Source organism: Bos mutus, chromosome 4 (assembly GCF_027580195.1).
Source record: "Bos mutus isolate GX-2022 chromosome 4, NWIPB_WYAK_1.1, whole genome shotgun sequence".
NCBI lineage: Eukaryota > Metazoa > Chordata > Mammalia > Artiodactyla > Bovidae > Bos > Bos mutus.
Window position 1 is genome coordinate 105,991,571 of NC_091620.1, and position 16,362 is coordinate 106,007,932.

At 43.4% G+C, this 16,362-nt stretch overlaps 2 protein-coding genes across 2 annotated transcripts in view; one reads left to right on the forward strand and one right to left on the reverse strand.

The window, feature by feature from the left end:
- Positions 1–6,233, reverse strand: part of ASB4 (ankyrin repeat and SOCS box containing 4) — a 271,537-nt gene extending 265,304 nt beyond the window's left edge. Inside the window, exon 1 of the mRNA XM_070369828.1 lies at positions 6,109–6,233. The gene's annotated coding sequence lies outside the window, so the exon portion shown is untranslated. The remainder of the gene's footprint in view (positions 1–6,108) is intronic.
- The window catches only part of PON1 (paraoxonase 1), a 33,817-nt gene continuing 20,832 nt past the window's right edge, over positions 3,378–16,362 (forward strand). The window contains exons 1-2 of the mRNA XM_005909699.2: positions 3,378–3,536; positions 14,990–15,060. Of these exons, the coding sequence (XP_005909761.1) occupies positions 3,463–3,536; positions 14,990–15,060 (145 nt within the window). The 5' untranslated portion in view covers positions 3,378–3,462. The remainder of the gene's footprint in view (positions 3,537–14,989; positions 15,061–16,362) is intronic.

The window sequence follows — 16,362 nt, forward strand, 5'->3', positions numbered from 1 at the left end:
TTCCAGCCCAGCGTTTCTCATGATGTACTCTGCATAGAAGTTAAATAAGCAGGGTGACAATATATAGCCTTGACGTACTCCTTTTCCTATTTGGAACCAGTCTGTTGTTCCATGTCCAATTCTAACTGTGGCTTCCTGACCTGCATATAGGTTTCTCAAGAGGCAGGTCAGGTGGTCTGGTATTCCCATCTCTTTCAGAATTTTCCACAGTTTATTGTGATCCACACAAAGGCTTTGGCATAGTCAATAAAGCAGAAATAGATGCTTTTCTGGAACTCTCTTGCTTTTTTGATGATCCAATGGATGTTGGCAATTTGATCTCTGGTTCCTCTGCCTTTTCTAAAACCAGCTTGAACATCTGGAAGTTCATGGTTTACGTATTGCTGAAGCCTGGCTTGGAGAATTTTGAGCATTACTTTACTAGCATGTGAGATGAGTGCAACTGTGCGGTAGTTTGAGCATTCTTTGGCATTGCCTTTCTTTGGGATTGGAATGAAAACTGACCTTTTCCAGTCCTGTGGCCACTGCTGAGTTTTCCAAATTTGCTGGCATATTGAGTGCAGCACTTTCACAGCATCATATTTCAGGATTTAAAATAGCTCAACTGGAATTCCATCACCTCCGCTAGCTTTGTTCATAGTGATGCTTTCTAAGGCCCACTTGACTTCACATTCCAGATGTCTGGCTCTAGGTGAGTGATCACACCATCATGATTATCTTGGTCCTGAAGATCTTTTTTGTACAGTTCTGTGTATTCCTGCCACCTCTTCTTAATATCTTCTGCTTCTGTTAGGTCCATACCATTTCTGTCCTTTATCGAGCCCATCTTTGCATGAAATGTTCCCTTGGTATCTCTAATTGTCTTGAAGAGATCTCTAGTCTTTCCCATTCTGTTGTTTTCCTCTATTTCTTTGCATTGATTGCTGAGGAAGGCTTTATTATCTCTTTTTGCTATTCTTTGGAACTCTGCATTCAGATGCTTATATCTTTCCTTTTCTCCTTTGCTTTTCGCTTCTCTTCTTTTCATAGTTATTTGTAAGGCCTCCTGAGACAGCCATTTTGCTTTTTTGCATTTCTTTTCCATGGGGATGGTCTTGATCCCTGTCTCCTGTACAATGTCATGAACCTCCATCCATAGTTCATCAGGCACTCATCTATCAGATCTAGTCCCTTAAATCTATTTCTCACTTCCACTGTGTAATCATAAGTGATTTGATTTAGGTCATATCTGAATGGTCTAGAGGTTTTCCGTACTTTCTTCAATTTACGTCTGAATTTGGCAATAAGGAGTTCATGATCTGAGCCACAGTCAGCTCCTGGTCTAAATAAATTAACAAGTTGACTTCAGAAACAAAAAGTGATAAAAAAATGAGATATCAAAATGTTACTGAAGGTGGCATGTGCTACTTTAGCTAGGCAGATCAAAGATGACTAAGTGACTCGAGTTAGGTGTGTACATTTTTGAAACACCAGCATACTGATGGTATGTAAATCTACTGGAATGGATGGGGCCACCTTGAGGAAGAATGCAGAAAGAGAAGATATCTCAAAACGAGTCCGAGGGCTTCATTATTTTGAGGTCAATGACAGGAGGACCCTGCAAAGAAGACCAGAAAGGTGGAGGAAAGATGGATAGGGTGGGATCACGAATACAAGAGAAAGTATTTAAAAAGAAGGAAGTGGTGATCTGTGCCCAATGTGGTTACAAGTTGAGTACGATTATGGCATAGAAGTAACCACTGGGCTGGGTAACATAGATGTTATGAGTAGTTTAATAAGAGCCAATTCTATGTTTGAACTGAAGGAACACAAGCTCTATTAGAATGGTTAAGTGGAGAATGGGAGGTTAAAGATACTTCCTAAAATCCATTGCCAAACCAAAATTTATTTTCTTATGCTTACACACAATGAGTAAGGAATCTGGGCAAGATTCAGCAGGTTGATTCTTCTGCTTCATGTGGTATCAACTGGGATGGTGCCTCAGTGATACTCTCTGGGTGGCTGGACATGTCTCAAGTGTCCAAGAAGGCTTCAGTGTATCCACTGCCTTGGTGGAGATAGCTAGAAGGCTGGCCTTAGCTGGCCACTTTCCTTCTCCACATGCTCAGACTCTTTCATATGGACACACCAGTGAGGCAGTCAGAGTTATTAAGCAGAAGCTCAAGATGTAAGAGTAAGTATTTGAGTGACAAGGGATGGAAGCCCCAGGTTTGTGCCTAAAAACTTGGACAGCACCACTACATTCTATAAATTAAGGCATTCACAGAGACAGCACCAGTGTCAAAAGAGGGATCTTGCACCACACTTTTCAATAGGAAGAGTGTCAAAGAATTTGTGGCCATCATTAATCTGTTACAAGAGGTGATAAAATGGAAGCAGCAACTGTTGACAAGTCTAAGAGATTTTATCTGTGCTTTTTTATAGAAGCAGCAGAGAAAGAAAGCAGTAGGTAGGTAGAATGTGGGATCAAAGAGTATTTTCCCCAGAAAACTATAAATGAACCTAAAGCATGCCTGTATCTAATGGCAATATTCCAGAGAAGAGGAAGATGTTGTAGGAGAGAGAAGTTGTGACTGGGACCAAAATTCTTGAGAAGGAAATAAAAAAAAGAAACCCAGGGCGGGCAGAGAAGAGATGGTCTCTCATGAACAGGAAAGTCTCATTCATGGTAACAGGAGAGAAGGCAATAGGTAGAGGCACTTCCTACCCTGCTTTGCTCAGAAGTTGCCTTATCAGTGATGCCTCCCTGGACAGCCCTTTCTTAAATGGCACCTCAGTATGCCTGCTCCATGCCTTTCCCTGCTTTATTGTTCTCCATAGAGGATGTGCATCCCCATAACGTAAACACGGATTATCCACAGCATATGCAAGAGTGATATATTTTACTGATTGCTGGCACATAACAGGCACTCAATGTCAGCCAAGAGTCTGGAATGAATGAACACCATAGAGAGGTATCTGATGAGTGGTGCTGAAAGAGAAGCTTGATATGCAGATGTCTGACGGAGCCACGTGGCTGTAGTCGGATGAGAATAAACTTGTATCTTAAAAGGTGCCAATCACAGCCCTCCCTTCCTTTTGTGCCTTTTCTGGCTGAGTCACAGCGATCAAGTTACTGAACCCCTCTGAGTCATAGGACCTTGTTATCACAAAGTGAGCCTTCCTCAAAGCCTGGCTCTCCTTTCCCACCGCTCTCCGTTTCCTCCCACCTGCCATTCTCCCCTTTCTGCCCGCTCTAGGCAGCTAGTTCTCTCTGTAAAGCCTCGGGAGCGCTCAGCACCTGGCTGCAGGCGCTGACCCCAAGCAAGTTCCCGCAGTCCCTGAGCAGGGCGGGTGGGGTGAGCTGCGCCCGGGGGAGGGGTGGGGCCAACCCCAGAGCAGCCCTAGGCTGCGGGCGCTCAGGGTCTCCACCCCTTCTCCCGTCTGTGCGTCTGTCCATCCTGCTGCTGTCTGTCCCAGGCTATGGCGAAGCTGTTGGTGCTCACCCTCTTGGGACTGGGGCTGGCATTCTTCAGGGATTACCGGTCTTCTTATCTGTGAGTTGGGTTGCAGCCCACCCCTGTCCTGTCTGTCCTATCCACTACCCAGACCCGGGAGTCTTCTTCCCTCACTCTCCATTCCCAAGTTGGCTCCAGGCTCTTAGAAAATCAGAAGGCAGCAGGATGTACATCCCAAAGCAATTTCATAAATATCCAACTTTCCCCAACCACCTGAACACCCTTGCCCACTGCCTGGGAGAGAGGTGTGAATGACCAAGCTGTTGTCACACACCAATTAATTTATCATAAATACTGGTGTATCTTGGCTACAGATTCACTTCTCAGATTTTCTGCAAAATAAATAACCAGACTGGAGGGGGCCTGTGATATTGTGAGAATTAGGGAAGAAGCTCCAGACTCAGTTGCCTGGCTTAGGCAGAAAACTTCCCAGCATGGAGATGCTCAGTTTGAGACCTCGCTGAGAGACAGAAAACTCCCATGTGCAGTGGAACAGGCGGGAAGGAATGGGCACGGACATGGCCACCTGCTCCAGTGGAGATGTGTCAGGAGTTAGAGGAGAGAGCTTGATGTCCTGGGTTCTTGCTGTGTCCCTTCCATTGTAGGATCTCTCACATTTATTTTTCATGAATATCAGTGTATCTTGGCTACTGTGTCACCAAAACCTCATATAAGAAGCACCTAACAATGTGCTTGGGATATAGTAAGTATTTAATAAATGTGTCCTGCTTCCCTTAAAGGGAAAAGTGCCCTGCTTAGAAGTGTTCTGCTTCTCTTAAAGGTTTTATAAAATTTTAAGTACTACACAAGGGGGAAAACTTTTCTAAGAAAGTGTCAGTAGTTTCATAATAACTTTTTAATAGGGGTTCAATGTCTAGAGATCATCCTAATCCAAACGATTAATCAGTCATACCTTGTTATTGACTTTGAAGTAAAACATTACTAAAAATCAAACTGAACATTTTGGACTTTCGGAAAAAGATCATATGATCCTGTTGACTGTTTAGAAACATACATACATTGATTCAGAATAGATTTTTGTAAATATTGGGATTTTCTTTTCTAATTGTTGGTTACTTTTGGAATCACAAACTTAGAAAAAAATAAGAAATGGACAGTGATTTGGGACTTTTAATCATGTAAAAATTATAGTTTGTGGATTTTCACTAACCATGGTACTATTTGTTGTCAAAGAAGAATATATACTTATAACATTATGCATTATATATAATATCAATACATGTATGTAAATACATTATATATGTGTGTATATATAATGCATATATACACATACATACATAAAGTATAGCTTTACTGCTACTACCCTAAAAAGTTTCTCTATCAACTTGAAGTCTTAGCTTATTTGAGCCAGCATTAATATTTCCCCAAGTTTGTTCCTTGGAACACACACAAGTCACAAAACATGCTCTATAAAAAAATAGGTTCCTTAGACAAAGTAAATTTGGGAAATGTCTATTATAGCCTTTTCCTGGAGATTGACAGTGCATTCTGGCACACTGAACACTTTGAAAAGTCCTTCAGTAACAAAATACACAAAATGATTTTGGTTTGTCATTTCACAGACTTATTTGCCCACATCCTTTACTCCCTTTCTTGGTACCACCTGTATAACTCTCTGGGATACAGTTTGAGATGGATTATTCTATATCATTGATTTGTACCAAGACTTAAATTTCAACAGAAGTTGAGGTCTGGCCTTGGGCAGCAGCTTTCTGGACCCCCCAAGCCTGACTGTGATTTGTCTGAAGGGACCAAAGCACACTATGGTCATAGCTTAACATAATGTCAGTGTCCGCAAGTCCCCTTGGTAGCCTTGCCTGTGATTAGGGCACTTCCCAGAACCACTTTGCCATGAGGACGCTGCAGTGGGAAGACCAGGTCTGGTTTGGAGTGAGAACTCCCTGTTTTACTTTCACCACCTGGGTCCAGTACGTGGGGAGGGAGCCTCAGTCCTTTAACTTCTGGTTGTAACCAGATGGCTGAGAAGAGAAAGAAAGTGGCCATGGGGTGGACCTATGCTTTTTGAATGAAAAAGAGAGCTAGAACAGAGAGCAGAGTAGGAATAATGTGCAGCTGGGAGGATGGGTGGTTCAGTGGTAAAGAATCCATCTGTCAATGCAGGAGATGCAAGTGATGCAGGTTTGATGTCTGGTGGAGAGGATGCCATGGAAAAGGGAATGGAGACCCACTCCAGTACTTTTGCCTAGGTAATCCCATAGACAGAGGAGCCTGGCGGGCTACAATCCATGGGGTTGCAGAGTCAGATATGACTTAGCAACTAAACAACAGGAGGATGGGTGGTTATGGGGATGGAAGATGGTGTAGAGCCTTCAAGCAGCTCAGATGGGGGAGGAAGGGAAATTGCCAGGAAGTATGCGTGTTTCTCCTCCAAAACGCCTGCATTCTGTCTCAGTCTTGTGTGTCTCCTCCCTTTACTCCGGCTCGCTTTTGCCGTCTTTCCTGCCCAGCACCAAGCACCCTCACTTGGCAGACCATCTCAGGAGCTTGCCTGAAATCTGAGACACGACCATCTCACGCCCCATTGCCCGGCAACTTCTTTACAAAGGATATTAATAAATCCACTTCTTACCTTTCACTTTGCCTCTCCTGAACTTCATTAAGTCCCGAGACTAGGCGCATGGTTTCAGTCAGAAGATTGGGGGTTGGAGTCTCACATGAGGTTCACCTGGGCTCCTGTCCCACGTGAGGCAAGATTGTGTTCGAATTCCCACCTGAGGTGTGCGGTTTCTAAAGGACATTCAAATCCTGCAGGCGCTCCCCGCCCCAACTTAGAACCAGATAAAGACAGCCTAGAGGATCAGTAAATTACCTTTACCCCCATTTTAGAGATAAGGTCTCTGAATTTCAGAGAAAATCATGAATCTGTCCAAGGGAGAGAAGGGAAAAGATTATACGCTGAGACCAGCAGCAAGGTCGAGGTGAATCGTCAGAGGAGATACAACTTTTTTCCCTCAGAGATGTGGCGTATGGGAGTAAGGCAGGTTCACAAGAAGTTGTATAGTCCTGGAGCTGGACGGATCTTGTGGACGGATACTAGATGTGTCTTGAGGGGTTCCCAGATGCTTCTGAGGTGACAGCAGCACACAGGAAGGAAATATGGGAGCTCCCTTGGATTAGTAGTCTTTCCCACCCATCTGTGCCGGCGGCCGCTGAGGTACTACAGCGTGCTCACTACGCAGGCGCACTGCACTTCCAGTGAACGACGATGTAAACAGTGCCCCCTGGTGTATGGAATGTTAACATGCCTCTCTAGGGCAACTTCCTCATTTCTTAAGTTGGTGGCGCTAGCCTCCCAAATCGGAGAAGGCAATGGCAACCCACTCCAGTACTCTGGCCTGGAAAATCCCATGAACTGAGAAGCCTGGTAGGCTGCAGTCCATGGGGTTGCGAAGAGTTGGGCACGACTGAGCGACCTCACTTTCACTTTTCACTTTCATGCATTGGAGAAGGCAATGGCAACCCACTCCGGTACTCTTGCCTGGAGAATCCCAGGGACAGAGAAGCCTAGTGGGTTGCCATCTATGGGGTCGCACAGAGTCGGACACGACTGAAGTGACTTAGCAGCAGCAGCAGCAGCAGCCTCCCAAATGTAGGAGACTTAAGAGACATGGGTTCAATCTCTAGGTTGGAAAGATACCCTGGAGGAGGAAATGGCAACCCACTCCAGTACTCTTGCCTGGAAAATCCCATGGACAGAGGAGCCTGGGGCCTACCGTCCCTAGGGTCACAAAGAGTCAGACACGACTGAAGCAATTTAGCAGGACATAACGGTCCGTTTAGTCAAGGCTATGGTTTTTCCATTGGTCATGTATGGATGCGAGAGTTGGACTGTGAAGAAAGCTGAGCACCAAAGAATTGATGCTGTTGAACTGTGGAGAAGACTCTTGAGAGTCCCTTGGACTGCAGGGAGATCCAACCAGTCCATCCTAAAGGAGATCAGTCCTGGGTATTCATTGGAAGGACTGATTTTGAAGCTGAAACTCAAATATTTTGGCCACCTCATGCGAAAAGTTGACTTGTTGGAAAAGACCGCAATGCTGGGAGGGATTGGGGGCAGCTGGAGAAGGGGATGACAGAGGATGAGATGGCTGGATGGCATCACCGACTCAATGGACGTGAGTTTGGGTGAACTCTGGGAGTTGGTGATGGACAGGGAGGCCTGGTGTGCTGTGATTCATGGGGTTGCAAAGAGTCGGACACGACTGAGTGACTGAACTGAACATGTGAAACTCTTTATTACAAGGAAACAGCAAAGCTAGCATTTATTAATAGTGTTCATATTTCTGCTACCCTGGTGCCCACTCCAGGCAACACACTCTAGTGGGAAAAGGATAGTGGAGGATTCCAGCAGACCTGGGCTGGACCTCAGTTCTGCAGCTTTCAGGTCACTTTGTTACTGACCTGGATTCTTGGGCTTTTTAATCGACAGAAATTGATAACAGGTCAGAGGAGAAATTTAGGCAAGGTTTTTTTGGGGACTCGTGCTGCAGCACAGGGAGTAAAAACATGTAACAGGTTTCCTTGCTTGCTCCTTGATTGGGGAGCAATCTGGTCCCTTAAATGGGGTGAGGGTAGGTGCCTATCCAGTGGTCAGGCCACAGGGGTGGCCTGGGTGGTTGGCCGACCTGCTTGATGGAACTGTGTGTAGGAATCATGTGCAGTACCCTACTTTTGCTCCAACAACTTTTACGTGGCTGTTGGATTTTTGGTCCTTTTTGTATCATATTGTTGATCATTTGTTCCAACTGCCTATGCATACAGTTCTTTTTAGTCCCTTATAGTTTAGTCCCTCTGTTGCTCTGGGAGATGTTTGTTCAGGTGGAAGCATTGTAGCAAAGAGTCCCTGGTGTCAGCCTGCCTCAACTTTACCATTTTGAGCCTGTTTCTCCACCTAAATATTATGGGCTTATAATACCTATCACAGTAGGTATATGTATAAAATCTGGCCCATGAAAGATACTCTGTAAATGTTAATTTTTATTATTGCCACATGCTATCTCAAAAATCTACCTATGAATGATCTACTAAATGAGTGAAATTTGAATATATGTTGTGGTAAGACCTCACTGAGACCCTAGGTTAAGAACAAATAATTCACTGGTCCTCCTCTACCAATGCAACCAACATCATCTTCTCCGCCTGATGCACTAGCCTGCTAATTCCACAAAACAATTTGGCAGACATCTACCAAGTACTTTTTTTTACTTGAGCTCTGTGCACTTGTGCAAAGTCATAGGACAGAATAGGATGCAGTATTCAGTCACAGATTTCAGAATTTAGTGTTAGCAATGAGACTACAAGCTGATTACCATGAAACAATATGCAAAGAGACTCTGTAGATGTATATGTGAAGATTTATGAGGATAAATGAAGGGGTTACTAATCCTATCACGAAAAATCAGGAGGAGTTGCAGACTGGTCACGAGTAGGAAACTTCCAGGTGGATTAGCAGGAAGGATGAGGTGGAGGGAAAACTTGCATGAGCAAGTGAAAGGAGAGAAAGTGATGTAGAGAAAAGGATTCTTGGTGTCATGGCACCTGATTTCAAATCCAAATTCCCAGGCTTCCCTGGTGGCTCAGTGGTAAGAATCTGCCTGCCAGTGCAGGAGACATGGGTTTGATCCCTGATCTGAGTGGGAAGATGCCACATGTCGTGGAGCAACTAAGCCTGTGCACCACAGCTGTTGAATCTGTGCTCTAGAGCCTGGGAGCCACAACTACGGAGCCTTTGTGCTGCAACCACTAAAGCCATCGCACCCTGGGACCCGTGCTCTACAACAAGAGAGGCCACCATAATGAGAAGCCCACACACCCAACTAGGGGGTAGCCCACACTTGCTGCAACTAGAAAAAAGCCTGAAGAGCAACAAAGACCCAGCAAAAAGATAAAACAAACAAGTAAAATCCTAAAAAAATTTAAATTCCATCCTTTTTAAGGACAGTAAGTCCCAATGCTGGGAGGGATTGGGAGCAGGAGGAGAAGGGGACGACAGAGGATGAGATGGCTGGATGGTATCACTGACTCGATGGACGTGAGTTTGAGTGAACTCCGGGAGCTGGTGATGGACAGGGAGGCCTGGTGTGCTGCGATTCATGGGGTTGCAAAGAGTCAGACACGACTGAGCGACTGAACTGAACTGGACTGAAGTCCCAATAGGAAATATTGAAGAATAGGAGTGTGCAGAGGCAGAAGATAGACTGGTGAGGATATATATGGCCCCAAGGAAAGTTCTAGAATGGATTTCTTAATGCAAAGCTAAAGATCCTCACTTTCTTTTGTAAGGAGCTGGCATGTATTTGCAAAGAATAATTCATAGCAGGGAGTATGTGATTTCTGGCCAGATTTCAGCAGCTTATTAATCAGCAAAACACCACAAACATTGAACTTTGTCCTTTAGACCTGGAACATTTGGACTTAAGCCCTTGACAAGATATTTCCTGATAATTGGAAGTAAAATAGAAAAACATGAGCTGGATTATAGTAACACAATCTGAGCTGTCTTTTGGCATTGCTTCCAGCTTTTTGGAAGCGGTAATACCGGTAAATTTTGCTGGGCAGAGGACTGAGTGTGATCTCTGAATTCATACTTGGGTTCCAACCCCAGCTCAGCCACTTCATAATTTTGTAGACTTGAAAAGCCACTTAATCTTTGTCACCTGTAAATAGGGAAAACAGTACCTCAGGGAGAGGTTTGAGGATTAAAGCAGAGTAATTGAAGTCCCTGAACTACAGTAACAATGATTAGTCTGTGAGATTTGGGCTCCCCAAGTGGCTCTAGTGGTAAAGAACCCTCCTGCCAACGCAAGAGACATGAGACTCGGGTTCAATCCTTGGGTCAGGCAGATGCCCTGGAGAAGGGAATGGCTACACACTCCAGTATTCTTGCCTGGAGAATCCCATGGACAGAGGAGCCTGGCAAGCTACAGTCTATGGGGTCACACAGAGACTTAGCACTCACACATGGCCACAAATTTGAACCAAAAGCAGCTGGGTGCTGACTTAATGCCTCCTTATCTACAATTGGCTCCCTTTAGCTCTGATTATTCTGCCTTTTCCATGAGAGAGAAACCTGAGTAAGAATAGAGGCTAATCATTTCTGCTTTTGTCTGTCCTCTGTGAACACATCACTCTTACTGAACCTTGCAAGCCAGGGAGCCTCTTCTTCCTGTGTGATTTTGACTCTAAAAAGCTAATATGGCTATCCTTGGCATTTTCCTCAAGTCTTCACCCGCTCGCTGATGGCTTGTCATCAACTCTCTTCTTCTGTGTCACTCTTTGTGTCCTTGATTATGACCGCTTGTCCCTGTCTTTTGAGTTCCCTGGGGCACTCTGTACATATTCACTAAGCTTTCTATAAAGCTATGTTTTCAAATGGTGGATCGCAAAATCAATTTAGTAAAGTATGATCAGCCCTTATCTATTTATTTTTGTTTTATTATTTTTAAAATTGAAGTATAGCTTCCCTGGTGACTCAGATGGTAAAGAATCTGCCTGCAATGTGGGAGATCCAGGTTTGATACCTGGGGTGGGAAGAGCCCTTGGAGGAGGAAATAGCAACCCACTCCAGTATTCTCACCTCCATGAACAGAGGAGCCTTGTGGGCTACAATCCACGGGGTCACAAAGAGTCGGACATGACTGAGCGACTAGCATATTGTTGGTTTATGATATTATATTAGTCTTTCATGTATACAGCACAGTGTTTCAATATTTTATAGATTATACTCCATTTATAGTTATAAAATATTGGCTATGTTCTCTGTGCTGTACAATATATTCTTGTAGCTTATTTATCTTATATATAACAGTTGGTACCTCTTAATCTTCTACCCTTATATTGCCCTTCCCCACTTCCCTCTCCTATTGGTAACCACTAGTTTGTTCTCTTTATCTGTGAGTCGGTTTCTCTCTTGTTATATTCATTCATTTATTTCTTAGATTCCACATATACGTGATAATATACAGTATCTTTCTCTGCCTGACATTTCACTAAGCCTAATACCTTCCAGCTCCATCTATGTTGTTGAAAATGGCAAAATTTCATTAGTTTTCTATGACCGTGTAAAATTCATACACGCACACACACATATACACATCACATCTTTATCTGCTGATCTGTTGGTGTACTTAGGTTGCTTCCGTATCTCGACTATATCTTGGCTATTGTAAATTGTGCTGCTATGAACACTGAGGTGCATGTATCTTTTCAAATTAGTGTTTTCATTTTCTTTGTACATATATGCAAGTGTGGAATTGCTGGGTCATATGGTAGTTCTTTTAGTCTTTTGAGGAACTTCCACAGTGGCTGTACCAATTTATATTCCCACCAACAGTGGAATCAGTTCAGTTCAGTCTCTCAGTCATTGTGTCTGACTCTTTGCGACCCCATGAACTGCAGCACGCCAGGCCTCCCTGTCCATCACCAACTCCCAGAGTCCACCCAAACCCATGTCCATTGAGTCGGTGATGCCATCCAGTCATCTTATCCTCTGTCGTCCCTTTCTCCTCCTGCCCTCAATCTTTCCCTGCATCAGGGTCTTTTCCAATGAGTCAGCTCTTCGCATCAGGTGGCCAAAGTATTGAGTGTCAGCTTCAACATCATTCCTTCCAATGAACACCCAGGACTGATATCCTTTAGGACGGACTGGTTGGATCTCCTTGCGGTCCAAGGGATTCTCAAGAGTCTTCTCCAACACCACAGTTCAAAAGCATCAATTCAGTGCTCAGCTTTCTTTATAGTCCAACTCTCACATCCATACATAACTACTGGAAAAACCATAGCCTTGACTAGACAGACCTTTGTTGGCAAAGTAATGACTCTGCTTTTTAATATGCTGTCTAGGTTGGTCATAACTTTCCTTCCAAGGAGTAAGTGTCTTTTAATTTCATGGCTGCAGTCACCATCTGCAGTGATTTTGGAGCCCAGAAAAATAAAGTCAGCCACTGTTTACCCATCTATTTGCCATGAAGTGATGGGAATGGATGCCATGATCTTAGTTTTCTGAATGTTGGGCTTTAAGCCAACTTTTTCACTCTCCTCTTTCACTCTCATCAAGAGGCTCTTTAGTTCTTCACTTTCTGCCATAAGGGTGGTATCATCTCCATATCTGAAGTTATTGATATTTCTCCTGGCAATCTTGATTCCAGCTTGTGCTTCTTCTAGCCCAGTGTTTCTCATGATATACTCTGCATATAAGTCAAATAAGCAGGGTGAGAATATACAGCCTTGACGTACTCCTTTTCCTATTTGGAACCAGTCTGTTGTTCCGTGTCCAGTTCTAACTGTTGCTTCCTGACCTGCATACAGATTTCTCAAGAGGCAAGTCAGGTGGTGTGGTATTCTCATCTCTGTCAGAATTTTCCACAGTTTATTGTGATCCACACAGTCAAAGGCTTTGGCATAGTCAATAAAGCAGAAATAGATGTTTTTCTGGAACTCTCTTGCTTTTTCCATGATCCAGCAGATGTTGGCAATTTGATTTCTGATTCCTCTGCCTTTTCTAAAACCAGCTTGAACATCTGAAATAGTGTTCCTTTTTTCCCCAAACCCTTACCAATATTTGTGGGGTTTTTTGTATTATCAGTATCTTTAAATAAATGAAACAGAATTGAACAGAAATGTTAGGAATGTATCACATTGATTAGGGGAAGTGTCCTCTCACGAACTTTGTTTCAGGTATGTGTGTAAGTGTGTGCTGTGTGTTTCCACCAAATAAAATGCTTTTCCTAATGTGGGTCTTAGTCTGAAAAGTTGATAAAGCTCCAAACTTTCCCTTTTCTTTCTTTACTGCAAACTTTTGTGACTATAATGTCTAATTTCCATTGTTGGAATACCTTTTCGTTTTCTCAGTCATGGAGGCAGATCCCAACTTGCCTTTGAAGTCTGCTTTCCAAGTTCACGTCCATCGTTCAGGGCCAAGCCTCTCCTTGCAGCCAGGCTTTCCTCATCTGTGCATTCACCTCTGGGTCTGTAGCATTCGGACTGGAAGATCTCTACTGCATGCTAATAATGCACTGTGGCACTTTAACAAAGCTGATTTCTAGAGCTCACTGCTAGCCTCTTAAGCTCAGAGCCTATTAGAGGGTGAAAATGCTAGCTAATAACGTAGTAGTAGGCCTAGTGGGAACGTGCTACACTTTTCCTGAATGAAAAGATGGAAGATCAGTCACCTCCAAAGTCATATTATTTTATACCAGGTTGTTAATAATTTTATTCAAAGTGTCTAGTCACCCCTTCACCCATCATCTTCCTTCTATGAGAGGAAATTATCAGTAAGGCAAGTGAGAGACTTCTCCTCCTGACTATCTTTAGCCAAATAAGATTTCTAGGGCTGCTTGGATAAGCATTGCTACTCACTGTTCAGTCACTAAGTAGTGTTGGACTCTTTTCGACTCCATGAACTGCAGCACACTATCCTTAGTGCTCAAAAAAAAAAAAGAATTTTACTGTGTAAGTCTCTTGGCTGAGCTAATGTTGTGGTCCTTTTCTTTCAAATGCCACGTCAACAACTCAACAGCTCTGTGCTACATGCGCAGGCAGCCTGCTGGTGCCTCCTTCTCACAGCTGTTCTCTTTCCCTTGGTCCTTCACTCAGATGTTCCCCAGGAAGTTTATGTTTTCTGCTTTACTTTTGTGCGTGCGCGTGTGTGTGTGTGTGTGTGCACGCATGTGTGCGCGCGATGCCTTTAAATATGCTGGCCTTGGGTAGGATTTTCTGAAGCTATAAATCCTTTAAGCACACCTGCATTTTTCAAGTAACACACCTGAAATCAGGTGCCCAGTCCAAGCTTTGGGGCCACACCGGGCAGATGGGGAGGAGGCCTATTTGTCAGCAGCCCTAAAACATCAAATGGAATCAATTGGACCCAGGTTGTTATTTAACCCGAACGTCCACTTAGGGCTCCTGACATGGTTGATGAAATAGTTCCTGTTCTGCCAAAGGGCACTGAGCCCAGAAGAGGGCACCGAGCCCAGAAGAGGACGCTGCACATCTTTGTGTATCCACCCAGGGCTTACCAGGTGGTGTAGTGGTAAAGAATCCACCCGCCAACAGGAGACCCAGAAGATACGGGTTCGATCCCTGAGTCAGGAAGAGCCCCTGGAGAAGGGGATGGCAACCCACTCCAGTATTCTAGCCTGGAGAATCCATGACAGAGGAGCCTGGTGGGCTACAGTCGACGGGGTCACAGAGAGTCAGACACGACTGAGCACACAGCACATCTACCCCCCTCTGCTAAATATACGCTAAACATTGTGCCCAGGGGCCCCGTGTGTCTCGCTCAGGCCTGGTCTGATAGAATCGCTCAGGTTTCAGGGACTACTAACCCTGGGGTTGAAACCCAGGCAAAGTACAGTTAAGGAGAATTTTACTGGCTACTTACTTTTGCAACTTAGTTAAATTTCTGGATAGTTTTATGCATATTTTATTCCTTTTTTTTTTCTCTCTTCCAGAGCAAGAATGAACACTTCCCGAGAAGTAAAATCGGTAGAACTTCCTAACTGTAAATTAATAAAAGGAATAGGTAAGCATTTGAGAGGAGGAAGTATTATCAAATACGTAAGTATCTGATAATACTCCACTTGAAGTATTACTTTGTGAGTTATTTGATTAATACACCTATTTAATTCTGTTCAAAAATAAAACTACTAGCCAGGAGAGTATTATCAAGTCAGTAGTGAGTTGTAAATACCAGATTACTTGACCTTCGACTCTACCAGCCTGTCATCAAGGGGTTTGACCGCTTTTTGATTATTTGTTTTTGTTTGGTTCATTTAGCAGAAACAGTGGTCAGGAAGCGTTTGATTTTATGGTAATATAACCTGAGCAGATGGCAGAGGAGGCACAGAAGGAGAAAGAGTAATGAGTAAAGGGTAAATGTTTATAAAGGCCTCGCACACCTTTGCCATTACCACAGGCCCTTTCCTTATGCATTTCTCTTTTAATATCTGGGAGGCAAAGTTTTCCCAGAAGGTCTCAGTAGATTTCCCCTCAGATCTCATTAGTCAGAGCTAGACAACAGGCTGGTGCCCTAGCTGCAAAGGAAGCTGGGAAAGTAATTAGGGGGCCTCCTTTGTGGGAGGCAGGCCCCTCAGCAAAGATAAAAAGGACGGGGTAACAGAAGCTGGTAGACAGCCAACAGGGAGGGTTGGAGGACTCAAGTCCCCATCTGGTTTCAACCAACCAGCTTTGTTATTTGAAAACAACTTGTTTGACATTCATGCTTTTGTTATGCTTGAGGGTTTGTTTTTTTAGAATCATTTATCTCAGCTGAGGTTAGAAAGGCTGGACCACATGATTTTATGCAGATAGCATCAATTAGCTTGGTCAGATATCTTATATTGCAATCTTTTTTCTAGAAAACAAGCATGATATTGATATTAAATATCACTGGATATTTGTAAAATGAACACCTCCACTAAAATTAATACCAAGTAAAAAGTCACATATGTCTTGAGATTGAAATTCAAAAAATTAACATGTATTTAAAGCATAACTAACTTGGTGAGTTATTTATTAATGTTTGTAAAGGCATATTCAGAATATGAAATGTATGCTCACTTTAACCAAAGCATTTGAAATTTGCTTATGTTTCCAATAGGGCTTTTCAAAGAGTTTATTTGATTTGGAATGATTAGGTGTCAGCATATACGGGGAGTTTACTCTGTGTCTTTAAAAATTGCAAGCTATTTTCAAATTACTATACCTTTTGTACATTTAGTGAATTTCCATAAACTTTAAGAGATTTCAGACTCTGAGGAAAAAGTTCTAGTTCATAAACTTAAAACAAATATATTAAGTGTAAGTTTTAAATACACTTTATTAT